Raw genomic sequence first — 24,306 nt, 5'->3', positions numbered from 1 at the left:
CATCGCCCGACCCCGGTCCTTATGGTTGTGCGTCAATCGGCCTCGCCTGCAGACGGTCACCACCGTCTGCCAACCTTGCTGTAGGTGCCCGGGCTACGTACCCGGACACGGTCAGACTGCTCCTTTACCACTTCACTCCTTCACGCTTCCTGTCTCTCACTCTTCTCTCCTTTTCCCGCCTCCAGGACTGTGAACTCCTCGGTGGGTGGAGCCAACTGCCTGGCTCCGCCCCACCTGGTGTGGACATCAGCCCCTGGAGGGAGGCAACAAGGATTTGTGTGTGACTCTGGTGTTCCTAACCGGGGTGTGGGGTGTGTTGTTGCTGTACCTGTGACGTCCTGGCTTGTCCAGGGCGCCACATTCCCCCTTGGTAAAACGCAGACCGTCCGCGGGCTGCCCGTCCATCACCGGTTTTATTTATTTATTTATTTTTTTAACTGTAAAGAAGTAGAAAAACATATAAAAACATTAAACACAAGCATTACTGTATAAACTTCCCATAACGGGAGGCACGGTACTTTTAACGTTTCTAAACGGTAGTCAATTTTATTAAACAAACGGCTTCCGCTCTTCCCAAACAACCTGGCCCTGATGCTGCCCCTAAGAAGTGGGCTGCACCCCTTGCCCCAGTCGAGAACCAAATTGCCCGAGCGGGTACGGTCTCTTTCAGGGGACCCACGTCCATGGGGGACCCCTGAGCCCCGGAGGATTGCCACCGGTTACGGTAGTGGCGGGCTTGGGCCATCCTTTTCCTCCAGGCCCATCCTCCCAAATCAGCCTCTCCGGAGGCGGTAACAGTAAAAGCCAACATTTTTATTTACATGCCACCAGTTTGTGGTTGCCCTGCAAGTTCTCGGGCTTGTCCGTAAGCAGTTCCTTACGCACGGTGCAAGGGGTCCCTACGGGGACTAGTTGCCGGCAACGGCCGGTTCAATCACGGTGTTAATCTGGTCACAGTTCGGTTGATTACTTTTTCTTATCATTCGGTTACATTCAACAACAACAAGAACATCACACGGTGCTTGTGGTCCCAATGGGGACACTTGCGGCTGAGGACCGCTGCCATTACTCTAGATCCACTCCACCTGGCGGGGGAGGGGGCTGGGTTGGTGCTTGAGGCTCCTTGCCTCCTCTCAGCCTAGCGTCCAGGGCAAACCAGCCCCTCTCCCCGCAGTGCCGGGTATAGGTGACAAGGTCACCGGGAAGCAAGTTGCGGCTTGGGTGATCCTCCGGCAGGTGGTCATTTACGTCCCTCCGGGCTATAAAAACTTCGGCCTCCAGGCCCGGTTCGAAAATAAAGCCGTATCCCCTACGGGCGTCGAACCTCCTCACTTGCCCCTCGTACCTTGGGCCCCGCACCTGGAAAGTGGCTCTGCGGAGGTTCTCCTTCTCCCTTATTGTGCGGGCTACCAGCTCCGCCTTCCTCTTTTCTCTCTCCGCGATCTCTTGGCCCAGCGGTGTCGGCTCCCTGTCCCACTAAGGGGCTATTGCGGGCCCCTGCGCACGGGTCGGGTCCCGCGAGACCTCTTTTACGCTGCCCAGGACTGGCGTTCGGGGTGGGAGGTCCCGCGGTGTCATGGCCTGGGGTGCTGCCTTACAGCTACAACCCAGCGCAGCCTCAGCCGAGGCGTGAGGGATGGGTACAGGGAGCTTCTCCCGCTTGACCTCCGTCTCTTTCTGCACGGGGCAAGCTGCCGGAGTCGGTTCGGGAGTAGGCACGGTCACTGTGTGTGCCTCCGGGGCATCTCCGCTAACGGGTTCGACTTTTGGTATCTTCCAGGGGAGCGGTGCCGGGTGGTTACGGGCCTCGGCTGCAGGTTGGTCCGCCTGGGCGGATTGGCAGGGTACCGCTACCGGTTGCGGTGGTAGCAAGCCTAGTGGCGGGGCAGCGGCAGCCAACACAGGCAGCGGGGGAGGCAGCAGGGCGAGCGGGTGCAGACCGGGCTCCTCAGCCACAATGGCCGACCCTATTGGGATACAGGGGAGTGGGTCGCTTACCCGCTCCTCCAAAACTTCCTCCACCTCGCATCTCCGTATGGCCGCCACCACATCCGCCATGTCAGCCTCCTACTCCTCCAAGAGGAGCTGCACTCAGATCTGCAGTTGGTTATGCAGCTGAGCAGTCCGGACCTCCACCCACGCTGCGGTGCCGGGCGCGGGGGTTACGGTGTTGCTCGTCGGACGGTGCATCGCTGGGCGGCCTCCTCCAGGAACCAAAAGATGGCCGCAGGGTCCTGGCGTCCCTGCTTTTATAGCCGCAGTCTACATGCGGCCGGACGCCATCCGTGCCCCCTTGGTGTCTCCTAGGCACCTCCTCTTCAGGGGCGGAGCTTCGACTTTCGCGCCTCCACTGCTCGGGAAGACGCTCGAGCGGGGACTTTTCGCGCCCAATATGGCGGCTTCCGAAAATTTTCCGGCAGGACACAAGGCGCACTTCTACTAGGTGGTAGAACGGTAAGATCCTGTTCGTGACGCCAAGTTGTCACGGGCGGGGAGGGCGCTGCGCTCACCACGCTCGGGTCCGTCGCTGCTGCTGCTGCTCGGTGGCTCGAGTGGTGGGCCGGATCCGGGGACTCGAGCGGCGCTCCTCGCCCGTGAGTGAAAAGGATGGTTTGATTTGGGGATGTAGTCCGTGATGCCACCCACGGTTTGTGGTGATAATGGGACACCACCGCTGCTCTGGACGGGGATCCCGGGAGCGATGACAGGGAGCAACTGAGATGTTTCTCTCCCCTCCGTTGGTAGGGGGGGTTTGGTGGTCCCGGGGCCCGGTGATAGCGACTGGAGGGTGGATGGCAGGAGTTGGGGAGGTGCAGGGTCGCGGGGCCAGCGCAGTGCCAGACGGCACGGTGGTACTCACTCAGCCAGTAACGTACACGGAGTCTCTGGTAAAGCAAACGGCTGGATGGACGGGTCCCACAGACAGCTGCGGTGGTCACTCCCGGTAGGTTGGCGGTGACTGTCTCTCCCTGCACCTTTGATGTGTTTTCAGCCCCGATGGCTTCCCACCGGTGACCCGCTCCCCAGCGGTGTATTTGCCAGAGGAGCCCCTTTTGCCCGCAGGTGCTGGCCCTGGGAACTCTAGCTGTGGCGGTAGCTGTATATTCCCTTCACGGTTGAGCGGTTGCCTTCAGTCAGGTCTTTGCTGCTGGGAAACCCCGGAGGTTCCCGTCGCTGACGGATTTGACCAGTTTAACGGCAACTCCAAGCCGAATGGTGCTGGCTTCTCTTCGCTCCCCGGTCCGGTACTGGCGGGCCACCGCCCAACCCCGGTCCTTACGGTTGTGCGTCAATCGGCCTTGCCTGCAGACGGTCACCACCGTCTGCCAACCTTGCTGTAGGTGCCCGGGCCACGTACCCGGACACGGTCAGACTGCTCCTTTACCAGTTCACTCCTTCACCCTTCCTGTCTCTCACTCTTCTCCTCCCCTTTTCCCGCCTCCAGGACTGTGAACTCCTCGGTGGATGAAGCCAACCGCCTGGCTCCGCCCCACCTGGTGTGGACATCAGCCCCTGGAGGGAGGCAACAAGGATTTGTGTGTGACTCTGGTGTTCCTAACCGGGGTGTGGGGTGTGTTGTTGCTGTACCTGTGATGTCCTGGCTTGTCCAGGGCGCCACAATAGTAGGGGCAATTATACCCATTATACTGCATGGCGGGCTGCGTGGGGATCACAGTTGGGGATCTTACTGTGTCGGGGGTCACCATTCATTGCCAGGGTAGATGAAGGGGGGTACAGGAGGGTGATCATACTGTGTGTCTGTGGAGGGTACTATGGAGGTATATACCATACCTCCCAACCGTCCCGGATACAGCGGGACTCTCACGCTATTGAGCCTTTGATCCCGAGTCCCGCCCGTGGGCCTGAGTATCCCGTGGCTCCACCCACCCACTGTAGCCCCGCCTCGCTGTTTCTCCCTTCTATTCATTACAGAGCCGAGCGCGCACCTTGAAACTCCTGTGACTGCTGCTGAGGTATGAATCACCCCCTGCAGCAGAGCCGATCTCCCCAGCCCCGGAGCGGATCCCCTGCACTAGAGCCGACACCCCCTCCCCCAGAGCCGACATCCCCAGCCCCGGAGCGGATCCCCTGCACCAGAGCCGACCCCCCCCCCTCCCCCAGAGCGGACATCCCCAGCCCCGGAGCCTGCGCTTCCCTGCAGCTGTTCTCTCTGACTCCCCGTGTGTGGCTTCTCACTGCTGCAGACACACTGGGAATCAGGAAGCTGAGGAGAAAGTGCAATCAGCACTTCTCTCTCCTGCAGATAGCACTGACAATAGCAATAACCTATGCAGAGTTACATCTGCAGACTTCTATTAGCTTACTGATCAGTGGTCTCCTGCCTGTGGAGCTGCTGGGTCCTAGCTGTCCAACAGGTTCAGCTCTGCTTTATCCTGGCTCCCCTACCAGTTAAAGGGAACCTGTCAGCAGAAATTTCGCAATAAAACTAAAAGATTCCCCTCTGCAGCTCCTGGGCTGCATTCTAGAAAAGTTCCTGTTGCTATTGTGCCCCCTTTGAAACCTAAAAAAATACTTTATAAAGCCTTACCTTTTTGTATGCAAATGTTTTTTTATGGTCACGGGGGCGGGCTGTCTGGCGTCCGTTATTCCCCCTCTTGCCGCTTTACGCAGTCCCCCATTGCTCATTTACATACATGAGGACGCCTTCCTCATGTAACTGTCCTCCCGAAGTTTTGCGCATGCCCAGTGCCACTCTCGCGGGACTGAGCACTGTGCAAAGTGTGAACGCTTTTGAGGTGATTGCGCAGGTGCGAGATTATGTGATTGTCATCAGCAGCGTCATCCAAGTACCCGCCCATAATCTCGTGCCCGCACTTTTCCCTCTGACTCCACTGTTATGCGCAAGCGCTGGCCATATGAACCATGTTACCTATTACCGTGGGCACTAGATTATGGGCGGCGCTGTGATTGTCATTAGCAGCGTCATCCAAGTACCCGCCCATAATCTCGTGCCCGCGCTTCTCACTCTGCCTCCACTGTTATGCGCAAGCGCTGGCCATATGAACCATGTTACCTATTACCGCTTGCACGAGATTATGGGCGGGTACTTGGATGACTTTGCTGATGACAATCACAGCGCCGCCCATAATCTTGCGCCTGCGGTAATAGGTAACATGGTTCATATGGCCAGTGCTTGCGCATAACAGTGAAGGCAGAGTGAGAAGCACAGGCACGAGATTATGGGCGGGTACTTGGATGACGCTGCTGATGACAATCACTGCGCCGCCCATAATCTCGCGCCTGCGCAATCACCTCAAAAGCGTTCACACTTTGAACAGTGCTCAGTCCCGCGAGAGTGGCACTGGGCATGCGCAAAACTTCAGGAGGACAGTTACATGAGGAAGGCGTCCTCATGTATGGAAATGAGCAATGGGGGACGGCGTACAGCGGCAGGAGGGGGAATAACGGACGCCAGGCAGCCCGCCCCCATGACCATAAAAACAGATTTGCATACAAAAAGGTAAGACTTCATAAAGTATTTTTTTAGGTCTCAAAGGGGGCACAATAGCAACAAGAACCTTTCCAGAATGCAGCCCAGGAGCTGCATAGGGGGAATCTTATTTTTTTTGCTAAATTTCTGCTGACAGGTTCCCTTTAAAGTGAACCTATCAGGTGCAATATGCACTCAGAGCCAGGAGCAGTTCTGGGTGTATATTGCTATTCCCTGCCTAACTGTCCCTGTATACACTAGCATAGATAAAGGCATCTATAGAAAAAGTATTTTTAAAGATCTTATATCTTATGCTAATTACCGCGGGGACTAGTCCCAAGGGCGTTACTTCACTTGGCTTGTCGGCTCACATAGCGTGTTAGTACTCACACAGGGGCATAATAACATACTAACATGCTATGTGAGCCGACTAGCCAAGTGAAGTAACGCCCTTGTGACTAGTCCCCCGCTCATTAGCATAAGATATAAGATCTTTAAAAATATTTGTTCTAATAATCTCTTTATCTATGCTAGTGTATACAATGACAGTTAGGCAGGGATTAGCAATATACACCCAGAACTGCTCCTGGCTCTGAGTGCATATTGCACCTGACAGGTTCACTTTAAAGGGAACCTGTCACCAGATTTGGGGCCTATAAGCTGCGGCCACCACCAGTGGACTCTTATATACACATTCTAACATGCTGTATACATACAGTTAGGTCCAGAAATATTTGGACAGTGACACAATTTTCGCGAGTTGGGCTCTGCATGCCACCACATTGGATTTGAAATGAAACCTCTACAACAGAATTCAAGTGCAGATTGTAACGTTTAATTTGAAGGTTTGAACAAAAATATCTGATAGAAATTGTAGGAATTGTACACATTTCTTTACAAACACTCCACATTTTAGGAGGTCAAAAGTAATTGGACAAATAAACCAAACCCAAACAAAATATTTTTATTTTAAATATTTTGTTGCAAATCCTTTGGAGGCAATCACTGCCTTAAGTCTGGAACCCATGGACATCACCAAACGCTGGGTTTCCTCCTTCTTAATGCTTTGCCAGGCCTTTACAGCCGCAGCCTTCAGGTCTTGCTTGTTTGTGGGTCTTTCCGTCTTAAGTCTGGATTTGAGCAAGTGAAATGCATGCTCAATTGGGTTAAGATCTGGTGATTGACTTGGCCATTGCAGAATGTTCCACTTTTTTGCACTCATGAACTCCTGGGTAGCTTTGGCTGTATGCTTGGGGTCATTGTCCATCTGTACTATGAAGCGCCGTCCGATCAACTTTGCGGCATTTGGCTGAATCTGGGCTGAAAGTATATCCCGGTACACTTCAGAATTCATCCGGCTACTCTTGTCTGCTGTTATGTCATCAATAAACACAAGTGACCCAGTGCCATTGAAAGCCATGCATGCCCATGCCATCACGTTGCCTCCACCATGTTTTACAGAGGATGTGGTGTGCCTTGGATCATGTGCCGTTCCCTTTCTTCTCCAAACTTTTTTCTTCCCATCATTCTGGTACAGGTTGATCTTTGTCTCATCTGTCCATAGAATACTTTTCCAGAACTGAGCTGGCTTCATGAGGTGTTTTTCAGCAAATTTAACTCTGGCCTGTCTATTTTTGGAATTGATGAATGGTTTGCATCTAGATGTGAACCCTTTGTATTTACTTTCATGGAGTCTTCTCTTTACTGTTGACTTAGAGACAGATACACCTACTTCACTGAGAGTGTTCTGGACTTCAGTTGATGTTGTGAACGGGTTCTTCTTCACCAAAGAAAGTATGCGGCGATCATCCACCACTGTTGTCATCCGTGGACGCCCAGGCCTTTTTGAGTTCCCAAGCTCACCAGTCAATTCCTTTTTTCTCAGAATGTACCCGACTGTTGATTTTGCTACTCCAAGCATGTCTGCTATCTCTCTGATGGATTTTTTCTATTTTTTCAGCCTCAGGATGTTCTGCTTCACCTCAATTGAGAGTTCCTTAGACCGCATGTTGTCTGGTCACAGCAACAGCTTCCAAATGCAAAACCACACACCTGTAATCAACCCCAGACCTTTTAACTACTTCATTGATTACAGGTTAACGAGGGAGACACCTTCAGAGTTAATTGCAGCCCTTAGAGTCCCTTGTCCAATTACTTTTGGTCCCTTGAAAAAGACGAGGCTATGCATTACAGAGCTATGATTCCTAAACCCTTTCTCAGATTTGGATGTGAAAACTCTCATATTGCAGCTGGGAGTGTGCACTTTCAGCCCATATTATATATATATAATTGTATTTCTGAACATGTTTTTGTAAACAGCTAAAATAACAAAACTTGTGTCACTGTCCAAATATTTCTGGCCCTGACTGTACCTCCCAACCGTCCCGGATACAGCGGGACTGTACCGGATTTCAGCGGGTGTCCCGGTGTCACGATCGTGAGGCTTTTGTCCCGTGGCTCCGCCCACGCGCTCTCTCCCCGTCTGACTTTCTCCCCCTCCTAATGCACATGAGCAGAGCCGAGTGCTGCTTCACTCCTCTGGCTCTGTGGTGCCGCTGTTATGGGTGGGCGGCAGCAGCATTTCCCTGGCTGCCGGCGCTTTAAATCGGCACCTGCAGCTCAGCGTGCACTCACTGCTCTCAGTTGAGCTGTTTGTCTACGGACGCGGAGCTACCGAGCAACATGCTGAGCTCTGTCCACAGATGAAGAGACTGGAGGAAGAGGAGCTGCAACACCAAGAAACGCTGTATGTGACCCCCCCACCTACCCAGAGCTGTATGCCCCAGCCTCCCCTCACCAGATCTGTATGCCCCTTAGCCCCCACACCAGATTTGTATGCCCCCCAGCCTCCCCACCAGATCTATATGCCCCCCAGCTCTGTATGCCTCCAGGACCCTCCCACCAGATATGTATCCCAGCTCCCCCTCACCAGATCTGTATGCCCCAGCAGCCCCCTCCTCACCAGAGCTATATGCCTCCAGCCACCCCCCCCACCAGATCTGTGTGCCCCCCAGCCCCCACACCAAATTTGTATGCCCCCACCCCCCCCATCGGAGCTGTATGTGCCCCCAGAGCTGTATAAGCCCCAACACCAGAGCTATATGCCCCTTAGTAATATCTATGCTACCAGTAATTTGTATGCCCCACAGTAAAGTTTATTTCCCCCAGTAATGTGTATACCCCTTAGTAACGTGTATGCCCCTCAGTGAAAAACACAGACGCTCTTCACTGACGTGTTAAACACGCATATAGTCCTTCATACTCCGTGATTCACGGTACACAGTGGTTGTCCATGTGCAATCCATGATACGTGATCCGTACTCCGTGATTGCACATGGACATATACTCACCTGTCCCCGTTCCTGCTCTCCATGGTGAGGAAGAGTCCCGCGATTCAGCATCCAGCCACCGCTCTCTCACCTCTGCAGCTACTTCCGGGTTGGCTCTGGCTGCATAAATGAATATGCATGCCATAATGAACCGGCCAGGAAGAAGCAGAGAGCAGCTGCCGAACTCAGCATCGCTGGAGAAGGTGAGTTGAAAAAGCTTTTTATTTTAAATGTCCGTGTTTTTCTGGTACGTGTTTCATGGATCACACCATAGTGTGGTCTGTGAGACATCAGTGATGCCAGAAAAAAACTGGACATGTTTCTGTGCGGTATTCACGGATACGCATGTACGCCGCACGGAGACACGGTCAGTGAAAAATCACTGATGTGTGTGCAGACCCATTGATTATGATGGCTCTGCATAGGTCAGTGATTCTGGTACGTATAAAAACTAGCACATACGTACCAGAATCACTGACATCTGAAACAGGCCTAATATGGAGTCCCCTCCAAGTACTGTCTATGCCCCCAGCCCCTCCTGTGCTGAATATACTGTAGCCCCCAGCCCCTCCTGTGCTGTATATACTGTAGCCCCCAGCCCCTCCTGTGCTGTATATACTGTAGCCCCCAGCCCCTCCTGTGCTGTATATACTGTAGCCCCCAGCCCCTCCTGTGCTATATATACTGTAGCCCCCAGCCCCTCCTGTGCTGTATATACTGTAGCCCCCAGCCCCTCCTGTGCTGTATATACTGTAGCCCCCAGCCCCTCCTGTGCTGTATATACTGTATAGATATACAGTGTATAAATATATATATATATATATATATATATATATATGCTATGTATGTATCACAAGGGAGGATGGGGGTTTTATATATTAGTATATAAACCCCCATCCTCCCTTGTGATACATACACAGCGGTGTCAGTGTGCACTGTGCGTGGCTAGGTCTGTTAAAGTGATGCCAAGTGATCACATGCCGAGGAGGAGCTGGATAGAGACAAGGGGGGTAGGTGAGTGCGGCTGCTGCCGGCTTCCCCATATTATTACCTCCAATGTGTGTATATGTATGATGTATATATCTATGTATGTCAGTGTAGATGACTGTGTATAGATTTGTCTGTTTATATGTATTTTAGGGAATTTGTCTTCAAATATGTACCGTATATGTGCCTATGCCTGTGCCCACGATCAGGACTCACTGTGTCCTGGAGGCAGCGGGTCCTGACCTGCGGGGCTGCTCGTCTCCTCCGCAGGAGACCACAGCTGCCTGTGCCCATGATCAGGACTCGCTGTGTCCTGGAGGCAGCAGGTCCTGACCTGCGGGGCTGCACGTCTCCTCCGCAGGAGAACGCAGCTGCCTATGCCCACAATCAGGGTTCAGTGCGCTGTGGTCTCCTGCTGTGTTTTCCCTACGGAGGACGCATGCAACTGCAGCAAACAATTGATATGCTGCAGTCTGGAAAGACGCTCCGCAGGTCAGTGTTTGCTGCAGAAAAAACAAGCACAGTGGGCACGGGATTTCTAGAAATCCCTCCACTGTGCTTGTACTGTACAATGCAGCGTTTTAGACACAGCAAAAACACGCTACATCCAAAATGCTGCAAATACTGATCGTGGGCACGTAGCCTTAAACAATGTGATCAGCAGTGCTGAAAAGGATTGGATGTGGGCATGTCAGATTGCAAAATGGGTGTGGTTAGGGGGTGTGGCTTAAAATTGCCGCGGCGCGCATACTTTTTCCTCTTTCTCATCTTTAAATGTTGGGAGGTATGTATATACTGTGGTAGATCATACAGTGTTTGTGGGAAAGTTTTGTTGCCATCATACTTTATGGCTGCAAGAAAAGGGGAATCTAGGGGCTTCAATATGAGGAAAATTACTTAGTAAGGGCTGTAAAGTTGTGAAGTAGGCTCTTCTGTGACCCAGCCTATTTTTTTTTTTTTTGAGGGGAGACCCAATTAGAAATTCTGCTATGGGGCACTATGATTTCTATGTACGCTACTGAGTACTGATACATATTCCACAATGCTTCTTTAAATCTCAGCATCCAGTGCACACATCAGTTTCATCTACATCGTATTGTGCACAGTGCCTGGGAAGAACACTACAATGTGAACAATACATCATAATTTTATCATCATCCATAACAACACTGAGCCAGCAGAGGGCAGCAGTGTCGAGCAACCTGTCTGCAGCGTCGAGCAACCTTTCTGCAGCTTTACAGTCAGGGCCAGAAATATTTGGACAGTGACACAAGTTTTGTTATTTTAGCTGTTTACAAAAACATGTTCAGAAATACAATTATATATATAATATGGGCTGAAAGTGCACACTCCCAGCTGCAATATGAGAGTTTTCACATCCAAATCGGAGAAAGGGTTTAGGAATCATAGCTCTGTAATGCATAGCCTCCTCTTTTTCAAGGGACCAAAAGTAATTGGACAAGGGACTCTAAGGGCTGCAATTAACTCTGAAGGTGTCTCCCTCGTTAACCTGTAATCAATGAAGTAGTTAAAAGGTCTGGGGTTGATTACAGGTGTGTGGTTTTGCATTTGGAAGCTGGAACTGTGACCAGACAACATGCGGTCTATGGAACTCTCAATTGAGGTGAAGCAGAACATCCTGAGGCTGAAAAAAAAGAAAAAATCCATCAGAGAGATAGCAGACATGCTTGGAGTAGCAAAATCAACAGTCGGGTACATTCTGAGAAAAAAGGAATTGACTGGTGAGCTTGGGAACTCAAAAAGGCCTGGGCGTCCACGGATGACAACAGTGATGGATGATCGCCGCATACCTTCTTTGGTGAAGAAGAACCCGTTCACAACATCAACTGAAGTCCAGAACACTCTCAGTGAAGTAGGTGTATCTGTCTCTAAGTCAACAGTAAAGAGAAGACTCCATGAAAGGGTTCACATCTAGATGCAAACCATTCATCAATTCCAAAAATAGACAGGCCAGAGTTAAATTTGCTGAAAAACACCTCATGAAGCCAGCTCAGTTCTGGAAAAGTATTCTATGGACAGATGAGACAAAGATCAACCTGTACCAGAATGATGGGAAGAAAAAAGTTTGGAGAAGAAAGGGAACGGCACATGATCCAAGGCACACCACATCCTCTGTAAAACATGGTGGAGGCAACGTGATGGCATGGGCATGCATGGCTTTCAATGGCACTGGGTCACTTGTGTTTATTGATGACATAACAGCAGACAAGAGTAGCCGGATGAATTCTGAAGTGTACCGGGATATACTTTCAGCCCAGATTCAGCCAAATGCCGCAAAGTTGATCGGACGGCGCTTCATAGTACAGATGGACAATGACCCCAAGCATACAGCCAAAGCTACCCAGAAGTTCATGAGTGCAAAAAAGTGGAACATTCTGCAATGGCCAAGTCAATCACCAGATCTTAACCCAATTGAGCATGCATTTCACTTGCTCAAATCCAGACTTAAGACGGAAAGACCCACAAACAAGCAAGACCTGAAGGCTGTGGCTGTAAAGGCCTGGCAAAGCATTAAGAAGGAGGAAACCCAGCGTTTGGTGATGTCCATGGGTTCCAGACTTAAGGCAGTGATTGCCTCCAAAGGATTCGCAACAAAATATTAAAAATAAAAATATTTTGTTTGGGTTTGGTTTATTTGTCCAATTACTTTTGACCTCCTAAAATGTGGAGTGTTTGTAAAGAAATGTGTACAATTCCTACAATTTCTATCAGATATTTTTGTTCAAACCTTCAAATTAAACGTTACAATCTGCACTTGAATTCTGTTGTAGGGGTTTCATTTCAAATCCAATGTGGTGGCATGCAGAGCCCAACTCGCGAAAATTGTGTCACTGTCCAAATATTTCTGGACCTAACTGTATACACGGTACAGTGGTGGCCAAACGTTTTGAGATTAACACAAATATTGGTTTTCACAAAGTGGCTCTGGAACCACTAATAAGTATTTATGCAATGTATAGCACTTGCCTTGGCCCTTACCTGCCACAGGACTGTCATTTGTCCCTTGAGGAGCAGGGTCATTCATCATGCTTTTCATGGTTGCAGAAGTGTCCAGCACAGTGGCTCCGGTGCTCGAGCACATGCTGGAGGAGGAATGGCGGCTTCTTACCTCTTCAAGGAAATAAAATATAATAAATTAATTAAATATTTTTATATAAAGCCTATTATATTACATTACATCATTACAAGTTAACCCTCAACTGGTGAGGTGGGATTTTTGTCACGCAACTTGTGATGCGGGGTTTACTATACCCCAGTGTTTATAAATCTCTCATTTTTACAGAAAATGCAAAGTGTAACTTGTGCTGGACTGGGGTCAAGGGGTGCTGCCCACTTTCTTAGGGGCAGCATCAGGGCCAGGTTGCTTGGGTGGGAGAGAGCGGAAACCGTTACCAACGTTTAAGTATGTGCCTCCCGATGTGTGAAGAGTTAATATGCTTGTATTATCTGTTTTACCGTTTATCTTTTTCAGTTGTGAAAATAAAACCGGTGATGGACGGGCAGCCCGCGGACGGTCTGCATTTTACTAAGGGGGAATGTGGCACCCTGGACAAGCCAGGACGTCACAAGCACTACACCAACACACCCCACACTCCCGGTCAGGCACACCAAAGTCAAACAAAAACCCTTGTTGCCTCCCTCCAGGGGCTGATGTCCACACCAGGGGGCGGGCCAGGCAGTTGGTCCCACCCACCGAGGAGTTCACAGTTTTGGAGGCGGGAAAAGAGAGCAGATAGTTTGCAGTGGAGTTGAGTTGTGGAAGTGAAGTGGCAGTGGAGGAGACTGAAGTTGGTCCGGGTGTGTGGCCCGGACGGAACAGCAAGGTTGGCAGACGGTGGTGACCATCTGCAGGAGAGGCCTATTGGAGCTAGCCGTAAGGACCGTGGACGGGCGGTGGCCCGGCGGTACCGGACCGGTACGCAAAGAGAAGCCAGCACCATCCGGCAGGGGCTTACGGACCCCGACAAGGCTAGGAGTCGCCGTGCAATTTGTCAAATCCGTTAGCGAAGGGAACCTCCTGGGTTTCCCAGCAGCCAAGTCCCAATAGAAGGCAACAGTCCAACCGTTAGAGGGAAACACAGTCACCGCCAAGGCTAAAGTTCCCAGGGCCAGAGCCTGCGGGCAAAAGGGGCTCCTTCAGCACATATCCAAGCTGGGGAGCGGGTTACCAGTGGGAACCCATTGGAACCGTACACACTACACAGGTGCAGGGAAAGGCAGTCACCATCAACCTGCCAGGAGGAGAAACACCGCAGCCGTCTGTGGGACCCGTCCATCCAGCCGTTTCTTTTACCGGAGACTCTGTGTTCATCATTGGCTGAGTGAGTACCACCGTGCCGTGCGGCACAGCGCTGTCCCCGCGACCCTGCACCTCTCCAGGCCCCGTAACCCGCCTGCCATCCATTCCTACCCCTCACCGGGCCCCGAGACAACCAATCCCCCTACCCACAGAGGGGAGAACTAATATCCAAGCTGCCCCTTGTCATCGCTCCCGGAATCCCCGTCCAGAGCAGCGGTGGTGTCACCAATCTCACCACAACCGTGGGTGGCGTCACGGACAATATCAAATCCCCACAATCAAAGCCCCTTTTCACTCACGGGCGAGGAACGCCGCTCGAGTCCCCGGGATCCGGCCCACCGCTCGAGCCACCACCGAGCAGCAGCAGCAGCAGCCGGACCCGAGCAGTGGGAGAGCGCAGCATCCCCTCCTCCGCCCGCGACAATTACACATGAGTATACCAAATTTTTGACACTCACAAGTATCACAAAATGTAATACATTGATGATTCATACCAGCATGTTCCAATGAATGCCAGCTGAACAAAATTTCTCCCTGGGGTGTTGCAAACCCCACTTCACCAGTTGAGGGTTAAACAACACATATCAATATAACCATATTTTATAGCTATATAGTTTCCTTTTTTTTTTTTTAAGCACCACTTTGTTAATGTTAATTTAGGCATTGTTCTATTATATTGGCACTATATAACATTAACCCCTTTTGATTTTCACACTTTTGTTTTTCCCTCCCTTCTTCAACGACACATAAAGCTTTATTCTCCACTAACATGGCTGTGTGAGAGCTTGTTGGGGTTTTTTTATGTGATGAGCAGCTGATTTGATTAAAGGTCTCCTGTCACCAGGTTTTCCCTTATAAGCTGCAGCCACCACCAGTGAGCCTTTATATATAGCATTCCAGAATACTGTATATCAGAGTCCAGGCTGCTCTGTAGAACATAAAAAAACACCCTTATAATACTCACCCAGGGGGCAATCCAGTCCAATGGGTGTTGCTGCTCTTGGTCCGGTGCCGCCTCCATCTTGTATAATTGCCGCCCTCCTGCCCAGCCCCGTGTGCACGTCCTGCATAATTCACACAGAGGCCTCTATTGCGCTCCTGCGCATGCGCACACTGACCTGCCATGCTGACGGCAGATCAAAGAACTGAAGTGCGCATGTGCCGGCGGTCTTTAGCCTTTTATCGCGCCTGCGCATTGCAGCACTTTTGTGCCGCCCCCACGTCAGCAGCCGGACCCTGCTTGGATCCGGATCCGTGGTGGCTCGAGGGGTCTCTGGACCTGGGGGGTCGCGCGGCCACTCGATGAAAAGGGGGCTATGTACAGTGGGGTTAGAGGTTCGTGACGCCATCCACAGTGTGTGGTAAGATAGGGTAGCACCGCTGCTGTTAGGGACACCCGGTGGCGGTGGTAAGGCAGCAGGATGTGTAACCCCTCTGTGGGTAGGGGGTTGTTGCCCCGGGGCCCCGGTGATGGTGGGGAAGGGGTGCCGTAGGGGAGGAAAGGGTTTCTGCGTACTCACTCAGTCAAAGAATACTGACACCGACAGCTTGTAAACCAAAATTCTGAGCACCACTGCAGCAAGGAGGGAGCATGCTTGGATCCGTGCCCTTGGTGTTGCTTGTTAGCCTGTGACCTTTTCCGTGGCACCTTCTTCTCTATTTGGACCCTCTAGTGTGTAACTAGTCGGGTCCCGCTCACCCGTATGGCTAACGGAGTGAGCTTGCTCTCAGGGTTCATGCTCGGGATTTTCTGGACTGTGTTTGGGAAAGTCCTATCCAATCGGTGCGCTAGTACCCCGATTTTGGAGCGGTTGAGGGATGAATCCTGAAGACTTCTCCCCCGTCGGGTAAATTATCGGGCTGCGTGAAGCTACTTCCCGGCCTAGGGTCCACGTACTCCGTCGTGCCCTGGCCCCTGCCCGGAGATGGCTCAAGGCCGCCGGCTGCCCTCCTTAGCAGATCTGTGCCCCTTGACACGATCCCCTGCGACCGGGGTTCCAGCTCCTACCAGGCCCAGACCAACGTCTACCACCTAGAATTCACTCTCCACTTCACAACTCCTTCTCCTCTTTTGACACTTCTCACCTCCCCTCACCAACCCCCCATGTGGGTGGCCCTATTCCCTTCAGGCCCCCCAATGGTGTGTCTGGTGGGTGTGGTGCTAAGTGTTCCCAGGATTTTGACTGGCTTGGCTCTTAGCAACACCAACAGACAGGGATCTGAAACCAAGGAGGATACGGATACTGTGCAGAAGGGCAGATTGCACAATACCCTGTAACGACCTGATAGGTCACGGCGTCACATTTTGCTGTGCTCTCAGCTAGGCAGATCATAGTGCACATGCGCAGGAGGGCACTGTGTGCATGACACAGGATGCGTTATGCACATAGGACTGGGCAGGAGGATGGCAATCGTAAGAAGAGAGGAGGCGCTGGACCGAGAGCAGCGACACCCATCGGACCCGATTGCCCCCTATCTGAGTATTACAATGGAGTTTTTCACTTTTATACAGAGCGGACTGGGCTCTTATATACAGTTTTCTGCAATATATAAGGAAACTTGGGGTACACAATAGGTAACAAGTGCGTATCATATATGTCCGGTCATCATTATAATTAATAGGGGTTTTCATATAAAGCTGCATGATCCAGTCCTCATTGTGGTACTATCACTTAGACACTATATGGCAGTAAGTAGTGGGAACTGTGTGGTCGAATGACATTGTATTGCAGTAACTTGTTGGGACTGCGTGGTATTACTTTGTGGCATTGCGTGGTGGCATTATTTAAATTGTATATAGCAGTGTTTTGTTGTTGTGACGCCCTGGGCAAGCCAGGGGTCACAGGTCACAACACCACCACACCCTACACCCCAGTTAGGAACACCAAGGCTAACCTAAAATCCTTGTTGCCTTCCTCCAGGGGCTGATGTCCACACCAGGGGGTGGGCCAGGCGGTTGGCTCCGCCCACCAAGGAGTTCACAGCCCTGGAGGCGGGAGAACCAGGCAGTACAGTTTAGGAGGAGGAAGTAGAAGGAAGTGGTAAAGGAGGACAGTGAGAGTAGTGACTGAAAAAGAAACAGTTAAGAAAGCCTGAAGCTGGTCCGGGTGTGTGCCCCGGACTGAGACAGCAAGGTCAGCAGACGGCGGTTACTGTCTGCAGGGGTGACTGCTTGGAGGTTGCTGGAAGGACCGCGGACGTGTGGTGGCCCGGCGGTACCGGAGCGGTATACGAAGAGCAGTCAGCACCAGTGGCAGGGGCCTTTCGGATCCCGGCAAGGCTAGGAGTCGCCGTGAATTTGCCAAATCCGTTAGTGAAGGGGACCTCTGGGTCTCCCAACAAGCAAGTCCCGATTGAAAGCAACAGTCCAACCGTTACAGAGAGACACCGCCACCGCCAGGGCACCAGTTTCTCAGGGCCAGCGCCTGCGGGCAAAGTAGGGCTCCTCCGGCCCACATCCAAGCCGGGGAGTGGGTTACCGGTGGGAACCCATCAAAACCATCATCATCTTAGGTGCAGGAAAAGGGATCGTCACCGTCAACTACTGGGGAAAGCAAGTGCAGCCGTCCGTGGGAACCGTCTTTCCAGCCGTGTGTTTTACCGAGAACTGTGTCATCGTCTCAGGCTGAGTGAGTACCACAGTGCCGCAAGGCACAAAGCTGCCCCCGCGTCCCTGCGCCCCACCAAGCCCTGCATCACCCACTTCATCACTGGGCCCCGGGACAACTACCCCCTACCCACGGAGGGGAGGAATAACATCTAGTTGCTCCATATCATCACCCCCGGGATCCCCATACAGAGCAACGGTGGTGTCAACAAATCACTACAACCGTGGGTGGCGTTACGGACAATTAAACAATCCCAAAAACCAATCCCCTTTCACTCACGGGCGAGGAGCGCCGCTCGAGTCCCCGGGATCCGGCCCAGCGCTCGAGCCACCGAGCAGCAGCAGCAGGCCGCAGCAGCCGCAGCGGCAGCCGGACCCGAGCAGTGGGAGAGCGCGACGTCCCCTCCTCCGCCCGCGACATTGTCAGTGCGCGATTTTACTTTGAGACAGTAAATTGTTACTTACTGTATAAGAGTAAACTGTTGGCACTGAGTGGCGTTTATTTGTGGCACTGTGTGGTAGTATTATTTAGGTAGTAAATAACAGTAAATTGTTTGGATTGTGTGGTCCTATTTTGTGGTACTACCTATTTTAGGCACTATATGGCAGAGCATTTTTGACACTGTGTGGTGGTAGTATTATTTAGTGCAAATTGTTTGCATCTATTTAGTGGTACTGTGTAATAATCCTATCCCACATTACCATAAAATATTACCATACAGTGCCAATATTTTATTGTAATAGTGCATAAATAATACCTCAGTGTTACAAAATAGTACAGCATAATGCCAATACTTGACTTTTTTTTATATATGTTACCTAAATAATGCTACCACTCAGTGTCACAAAATAGTACTACACAGTATCAAAAATGTATTGCCATAAAGTGTTGAAATATTACTAATTGGGCATTTTATGGCAATATATTTTGGCACTGCGTAGTACTATTTTATGACACTGAGTGGTAGTATTATTTAGGTAACATGAAAGAAAGTAAATTATTGGCACTATGCCGTACTATTCTGTAACACTGTGTGGTGGTATTTATAAGGCAATAAGCGATAGTACAGTATGTTACTGTATGCACCATATGGTGCTATTTTGTGCTAGTAGTATGGCGATATTATTTTCTATGGCCAGAGGCTCTCCACCCATCTTATATCAGGCTGTGCCTGTAGTAATAGCTTACCTGTGCCTTTCCAGGATATTAGAGTGCCTTTAGTCAGGCATCCTTGTGCGTTCCTGATGAGATAATACTTCAAGTGTTTCTGTTTCTTGGGCTGTGTGTTCAGCTTAAGGTTAATGTGGTTGGAAAACTCAGTAAAGTAGCGGAAGCCTTTCTCTCCACATCCAATGCAATTGCCAGAAAATCCTGAATATGTAAAAAAAATAGAACCCAATTACTAAAAATATATATAAACACCATAGGATGTAGCATGAGGCTACAATTGTGACCAAATGGAGCAGATTTTGCTGCTGAGTATAAAATACCTCCACCGAAGCCTCCATAGGTCCCTTGTCATGAATCCGGCCCGTTTCTACACAACACGGACTTCGGCCTGCCTGCAATGGCTACAAGGGACCAGATGTCATCTGGTTGTTCAGGGGCATAGCGCGTGATTCCAGCCACGGAAATATTTTATGCCCCCTAACCTGTGGACCACTAGCCCTCCATGAGTCCCATCCGCCAGTCCAGTCATTAAAGGGGTTGTTAAGGACTTTAATATTGATGACCCATCCTCAAGATACGTCATCAATGTCTGATCGGTGGGGGTGCAAGACCTAATCAGCTGTTCCCAGTGCCGGTTCCAGAACATTAATCTATCCTTACCTGTTCCCGATGCCACCGCCACCGGTTGGAACCACCCATTTACAAAAGTGGAGAGCACAGCTTTGTCACCTGTATAGTCCCTGCGGCCAGGGACTGTATATCTGCCCCTTACTCAAATCAATGGGGGCGGATATGCAGTACCACTATTCCATTGCCGGAGCTATGTTTTGCAGTTCCGCAACTGAGTAGTTCCGGCCGACGCCGGTGGCATCGGAAACAGCTAATCAGCAGGAGATAAGGATAGGATAGGTCATCAATGTTAAAGTCCCGGACAAGCCCCTTTAAACCTCTTCTTCCCCAGGCACATGTATTGTATTTTAATACTGATGTAATTAATATTACATTTGACCTCTATTTATTTTCCATCTTTTTGCATAAGTGCAACGTAAATTTATAAAATATAAAGTTATACATGTTTGTTTGGGCTTTTTAGCATTTTATTATGGAACTATTGTACTACTCTAGCCCTAACCCTATCCCTGACCTTAGCCCTAACCTTAGCCCTAGTCCTGGTTAGACAAAGCAAAACGTAATGTGGGTAACCTAACAATTATTTTTTTATTTATTGATTTTTACAGAGAACACTTTACCAAATTTAGGTCAACTGTCCCAACAGGTTCCTCTCTTACTTTTTACAAAATTACAAATGTGAGGAGAGGAAGAGAGCTGCAAGAGGGCACAGTGCATGTAACGTAATACTGTCCCTACCTATGCAGAGCGCAACAGACGAAGATGAGTGTGTCATCAGCTGCTGTGCTCTGCATAGACAGTAACTTAGATAACAAATCTCATTTTGCTGCGCACACAGTTAGCCTAGGCGCAGCGCCTCGAAGAAGCGGCATAGTGAGACGGAGTCTTGATTCTTTTGACAGTAGAAGCGAGAGGGGGGGGGGGGGAAATAAGAGATTGCAACCAGGACAGCCTCCCCATTAAACTCAACCAATCTGCTGCTGTATGAGCGGCAGATCAGTTTTACAATTTAAAGGAGTTGTCCACTACTTTTATTTTGATGGCCTATCCTTAGGATTGGTCATCCATGTCAGATCGGCCGACACCCCAATCCCCCACAAATCAGCTGCTGTTGGTCCCAGCAGCGGCAGCAGGCGGCCGGAAATGTGAAGCTCTGGTGTTGCTCCGCCTTCTGATTATGGCCAAAACCGGGTGTTGCACATCTGCCTCCCATTGATTAGAATGGGAGGCAGGTGTGCAGTACTTGGCCGCGGTCACTATCAGAAGACGAGCAACAACAGAACTGGCTGCCTTCCTCCACCACCAGAATCGAGAACAGCTGATCAGCGGGGGTTCAGGCCCTGGTGAACAGGGGTGTTGGGTCAGGCCCAGGGCTTCATAAAGCTAAGTAATTACCCCGGGCACAGCCGGGCCCCCCCTCTTCACCGGGCCACATACACCAGTCATGGTTGTAATACCCTGATGGCGGCCCTAGTGCAAGGTGTCAGACCCCAGCCGATCAGACATTGATGACCTATCCTAAAGATAGCCTATCCATGTAAAAGTAGTGGACAATACATTCAACGCAATGTGAGTTAGTAAGTAGGCGGCTTTTATGCAGATTTCGACAAGGAATGCAAAGATTATCTGCCTTCAAATCCTTGTGGAAAGGCTCCAGTAAATACAATAGGTGAGTATGTAGTCTTATACAGTCCCTGACAGAAGTTATGTCGCTTATCCATGTTATGTAAATAAAAGCTTATAACCTGACTTTAAATTCATCCATTGGTTTTATAAATTACTCTTTTGAAATCTGAAACCCTCCCAAATTTGGTTTAGGTTATGAAAATAAAGTTGCTGCAAAGCTGAAATATTGATCATTTAATGAACACAGAAAGGTCAGATTTTGGCAAGACAAATGTTTTGTCGCCTTGTCATAACATGCACCCAATCCGAGTTTACATCCTCACCTGTGCTCACTAAATGATCTATTAATTAGTGGGTGTGTATAAAAAGAAACCCAGCACCCCAGACTTTCACTTGAACTGCAACTTGGCCTCTGACAACATGCAAAAAATCCACTCTCTGACCAAAGCCTTGATGATCAAGAGGCTGAAGACCAGATCCACTGCAGAGGTGGCTGGCACCTCTTAATGTGTCTCAGCGTCAAGTACAAAGAAGTAAAAAAGGATTTTAAGAGACTGGAGATGTTTTTGACAAGCCCTGGTCTGGCAGACCACGCAAGATAACTGCTTAGGAGAAACGTTTGTTATTTAGAAAATCCAAAGCCAGCCTCTCTTCCACTGCAGCAGAGCTCCAAAAGGCCTGGTCATCTCAAGTCCCTGTGTCAACTAGAACAGTCTGTAGGATTCTGTTTCGAAATGGCCTCCATGGTCGAATCAGTGCCCAGAAGCCAGCACTAAACAAAAGGCAATTAAAAAACGTGTGGCATTTGCCAAGTCCTACAGCCTGCTAAACAGATGGACGCTGGAAAAGTTGCAGAAGCTGGATTTCTCTGATGAATCTTCAGTTGAATTACACAACAGCCACTGCAAATACTGCAGGAGACCTACTGGAGCCCGTATGGATCCAGAAAACAGTTAAGTTTGGTGGTGGAAAGATCATGGTATGGGGTTACATTCAGTATGGGGTGTGCGAAACATTTGCAAGGTGGAAGGCAATATCAATAACCTAAAATATCAAGAAGTATTAGCTACCTCTTACATTCCCAATCATAAAAGGGGTCAAATTCTGCAGCAGGATGGTGCTCCATCTCATACATCCATCTCTACAACAAAGTTCCTCCTGGCAAAGAAGGTGCTCAAGGACTGGCCAGCCCAGTCACCAGACATGAATATCACTGAGCATGTTTGGGGTAGGATGAAAGAGGAAGCTTGGAAGACAAAACCAAAGAATCTAGATGAACTCTGGGAGGCATGTAAGACTGCATTCTTTGCTATTCCTGATGACTTCATCAATAAATTGTATAAATCATTGTTGAACCGCTTGGATGCAGTCCTTCAAGCTCATGGAAGTCACACAAAATATTAAATATGGCTCTAATAGCACCACAAGTTCATTCACCAATGTTATGCAACATATCTTTGTATTAGAAGTTAATAATTTGTTTGAATTTCACACTACTTTCTGTGGACGACAAAACCTTTGTCTTGCCAAAATCTGACCTTTCTGTGTTCATTAAATGGTCAATATTTCAGCTTTGCGGCAACGTTATTGTCATAACCTAAACCAAATTTGGGAGGGTTTCAGCTTTCAAAAGAGTAATTTATAAAACCAATGGATGAATTTAAAGTCAGGTTATAAGCTTTTATTTACATAACATGGATAAGCGACAGAACTTCTGTCAGGGACTGTAATTCACAAAGCTGAGGGTTCGCTACAATGTATGCAAACTGTGCAATCCTTTGCAGGCAAAATACATCCACAGTGAAACTTGTGTTTGGTTGCTACAATGCTTGGGTGTCAGAATGTAAAAAAGATTGACAGCAAACGGAGATTTTGCGCATTCCAAAAAAATATATAAATGAATGAGGAGAAATTAGAGCAAAATAAAAAAGTAGACGGCGGAGCTCGGACGCTGCCATCCTGGTTTATATGGTATTTTAATAGCGTTCATTCATACGGCAGCCTGTCTGGTTTCTATGGGTACAAGGACTGTATGAAGCATTAACGAATGCAGGAGGTAGCATCACATGCTGCGGTACACAGGTTGCCGGCGCAGGTCACCGTGACATCTCAGGTCAAGACAGCTTGGCAGGCAGGACAATTCACAGTGCTAATCAAGGTATTTGCCAGCCATCTGCTTAACATCCAAGAAAAAGCCTGCAGGAACATGAGACCCTCTGGAACTTTATCTCCGAACATCGGGGTCATAAAACGCAGGAAACGCAAAACTGTGAAATCAAACAATATTCTGAGAGCCGAAGATTAATTGCGCAGTAAATCTCCACAGACGGGTATGTCATTTCATCTGACTCATAAGAAGTGACAGAACAAGTTTTCTTAAAGAGAATCCTAAAGGAACATTTTATTTTACTTACAGTAATTTTTGGAATTGGGTTTCATTCAACATTTCGCACAGTTTGGCTTTTACAGGTTTTTTGGTACCTGAACATTGCTGGCCGCAGAAAGAGCTCACTGAATATTTGTTAGTGAACTCATTAGGGAGCTTGTAGCGCATTACTAGAAAGTGACTATTTCTTAAGAAAAAACGGACCCTCTTAAAGAATCCTGCTCCCGCGGTAAAAAAACGCACCAAAACCGCAACGAAATCCGCATGCGTTTTTGCCGCGGTTTGCCGCGGATTTACAGCAGATTTTCCATAAGTTGGTTCCCGCGGATTTTTAGCATTATCTATGGCAAAAAATGCAGGTACCTGCGGAAAAGAAGTGACATGCTCATTAATTCCGCAGCGGAAAATCCGCGAGTATAAAAAAACGCAGTGGGTGCACAGCATTTTTTACAACCCATAGGATTTGCTGGGGAATGACTGCAGCAATGTTAAGACACATTTTCTGCAGCAAATCCGTGGTAAATCCGCAGCGTGCGCACATAGCCTAAGGCGGGCTTAGCACGTTGCGACATCGCAAGCCGATGCTGCGATGTTGCACGCGATAGTCCCCGCCCCGTCGCAAGTACGATATCTTGTGATAGCTAACGTAGCGAAAATTATCGCTACGCCAGCTTCACATGCACTTACCTGCCCTGCGACCGTCGCTCTGACCGGCAACCCGCCTCCTTCCTAAGGGGGCGAGTCGGGCGGCGTCATAGCGACGTCACACGGCAGGCGGCCAATAGCCGCAGAGGGGC

General features: G+C 49.7%; 1 protein-coding gene across 1 annotated transcript in view; it reads right to left on the bottom strand.

The window, feature by feature from the left end:
* GREB1 (growth regulating estrogen receptor binding 1) overlaps window positions 1-24,306 on the bottom strand; it is a 207,140-nt gene that overhangs the window by 151,868 nt on the left and 30,966 nt on the right. Inside the window, exons 4-5 of the mRNA XM_075341115.1 lie at window positions 18,886-19,068; window positions 12,769-12,900 (exon numbers count right to left, since the gene is read on the bottom strand). Coding sequence (XP_075197230.1) covers window positions 12,769-12,900; window positions 18,886-19,068 — 315 coding nt within the window. The remainder of the gene's footprint in view (window positions 1-12,768; window positions 12,901-18,885; window positions 19,069-24,306) is intronic.

This window comes from Anomaloglossus baeobatrachus, chromosome 3 (assembly GCF_048569485.1).
Source record: "Anomaloglossus baeobatrachus isolate aAnoBae1 chromosome 3, aAnoBae1.hap1, whole genome shotgun sequence".
Taxonomy (NCBI): Eukaryota; Metazoa; Chordata; class Amphibia; order Anura; family Aromobatidae; genus Anomaloglossus; species Anomaloglossus baeobatrachus.
The sequence above is the reverse complement of the archived record's forward strand: the minus strand, read 5'-3'. Positions and strand labels throughout refer to the sequence as shown.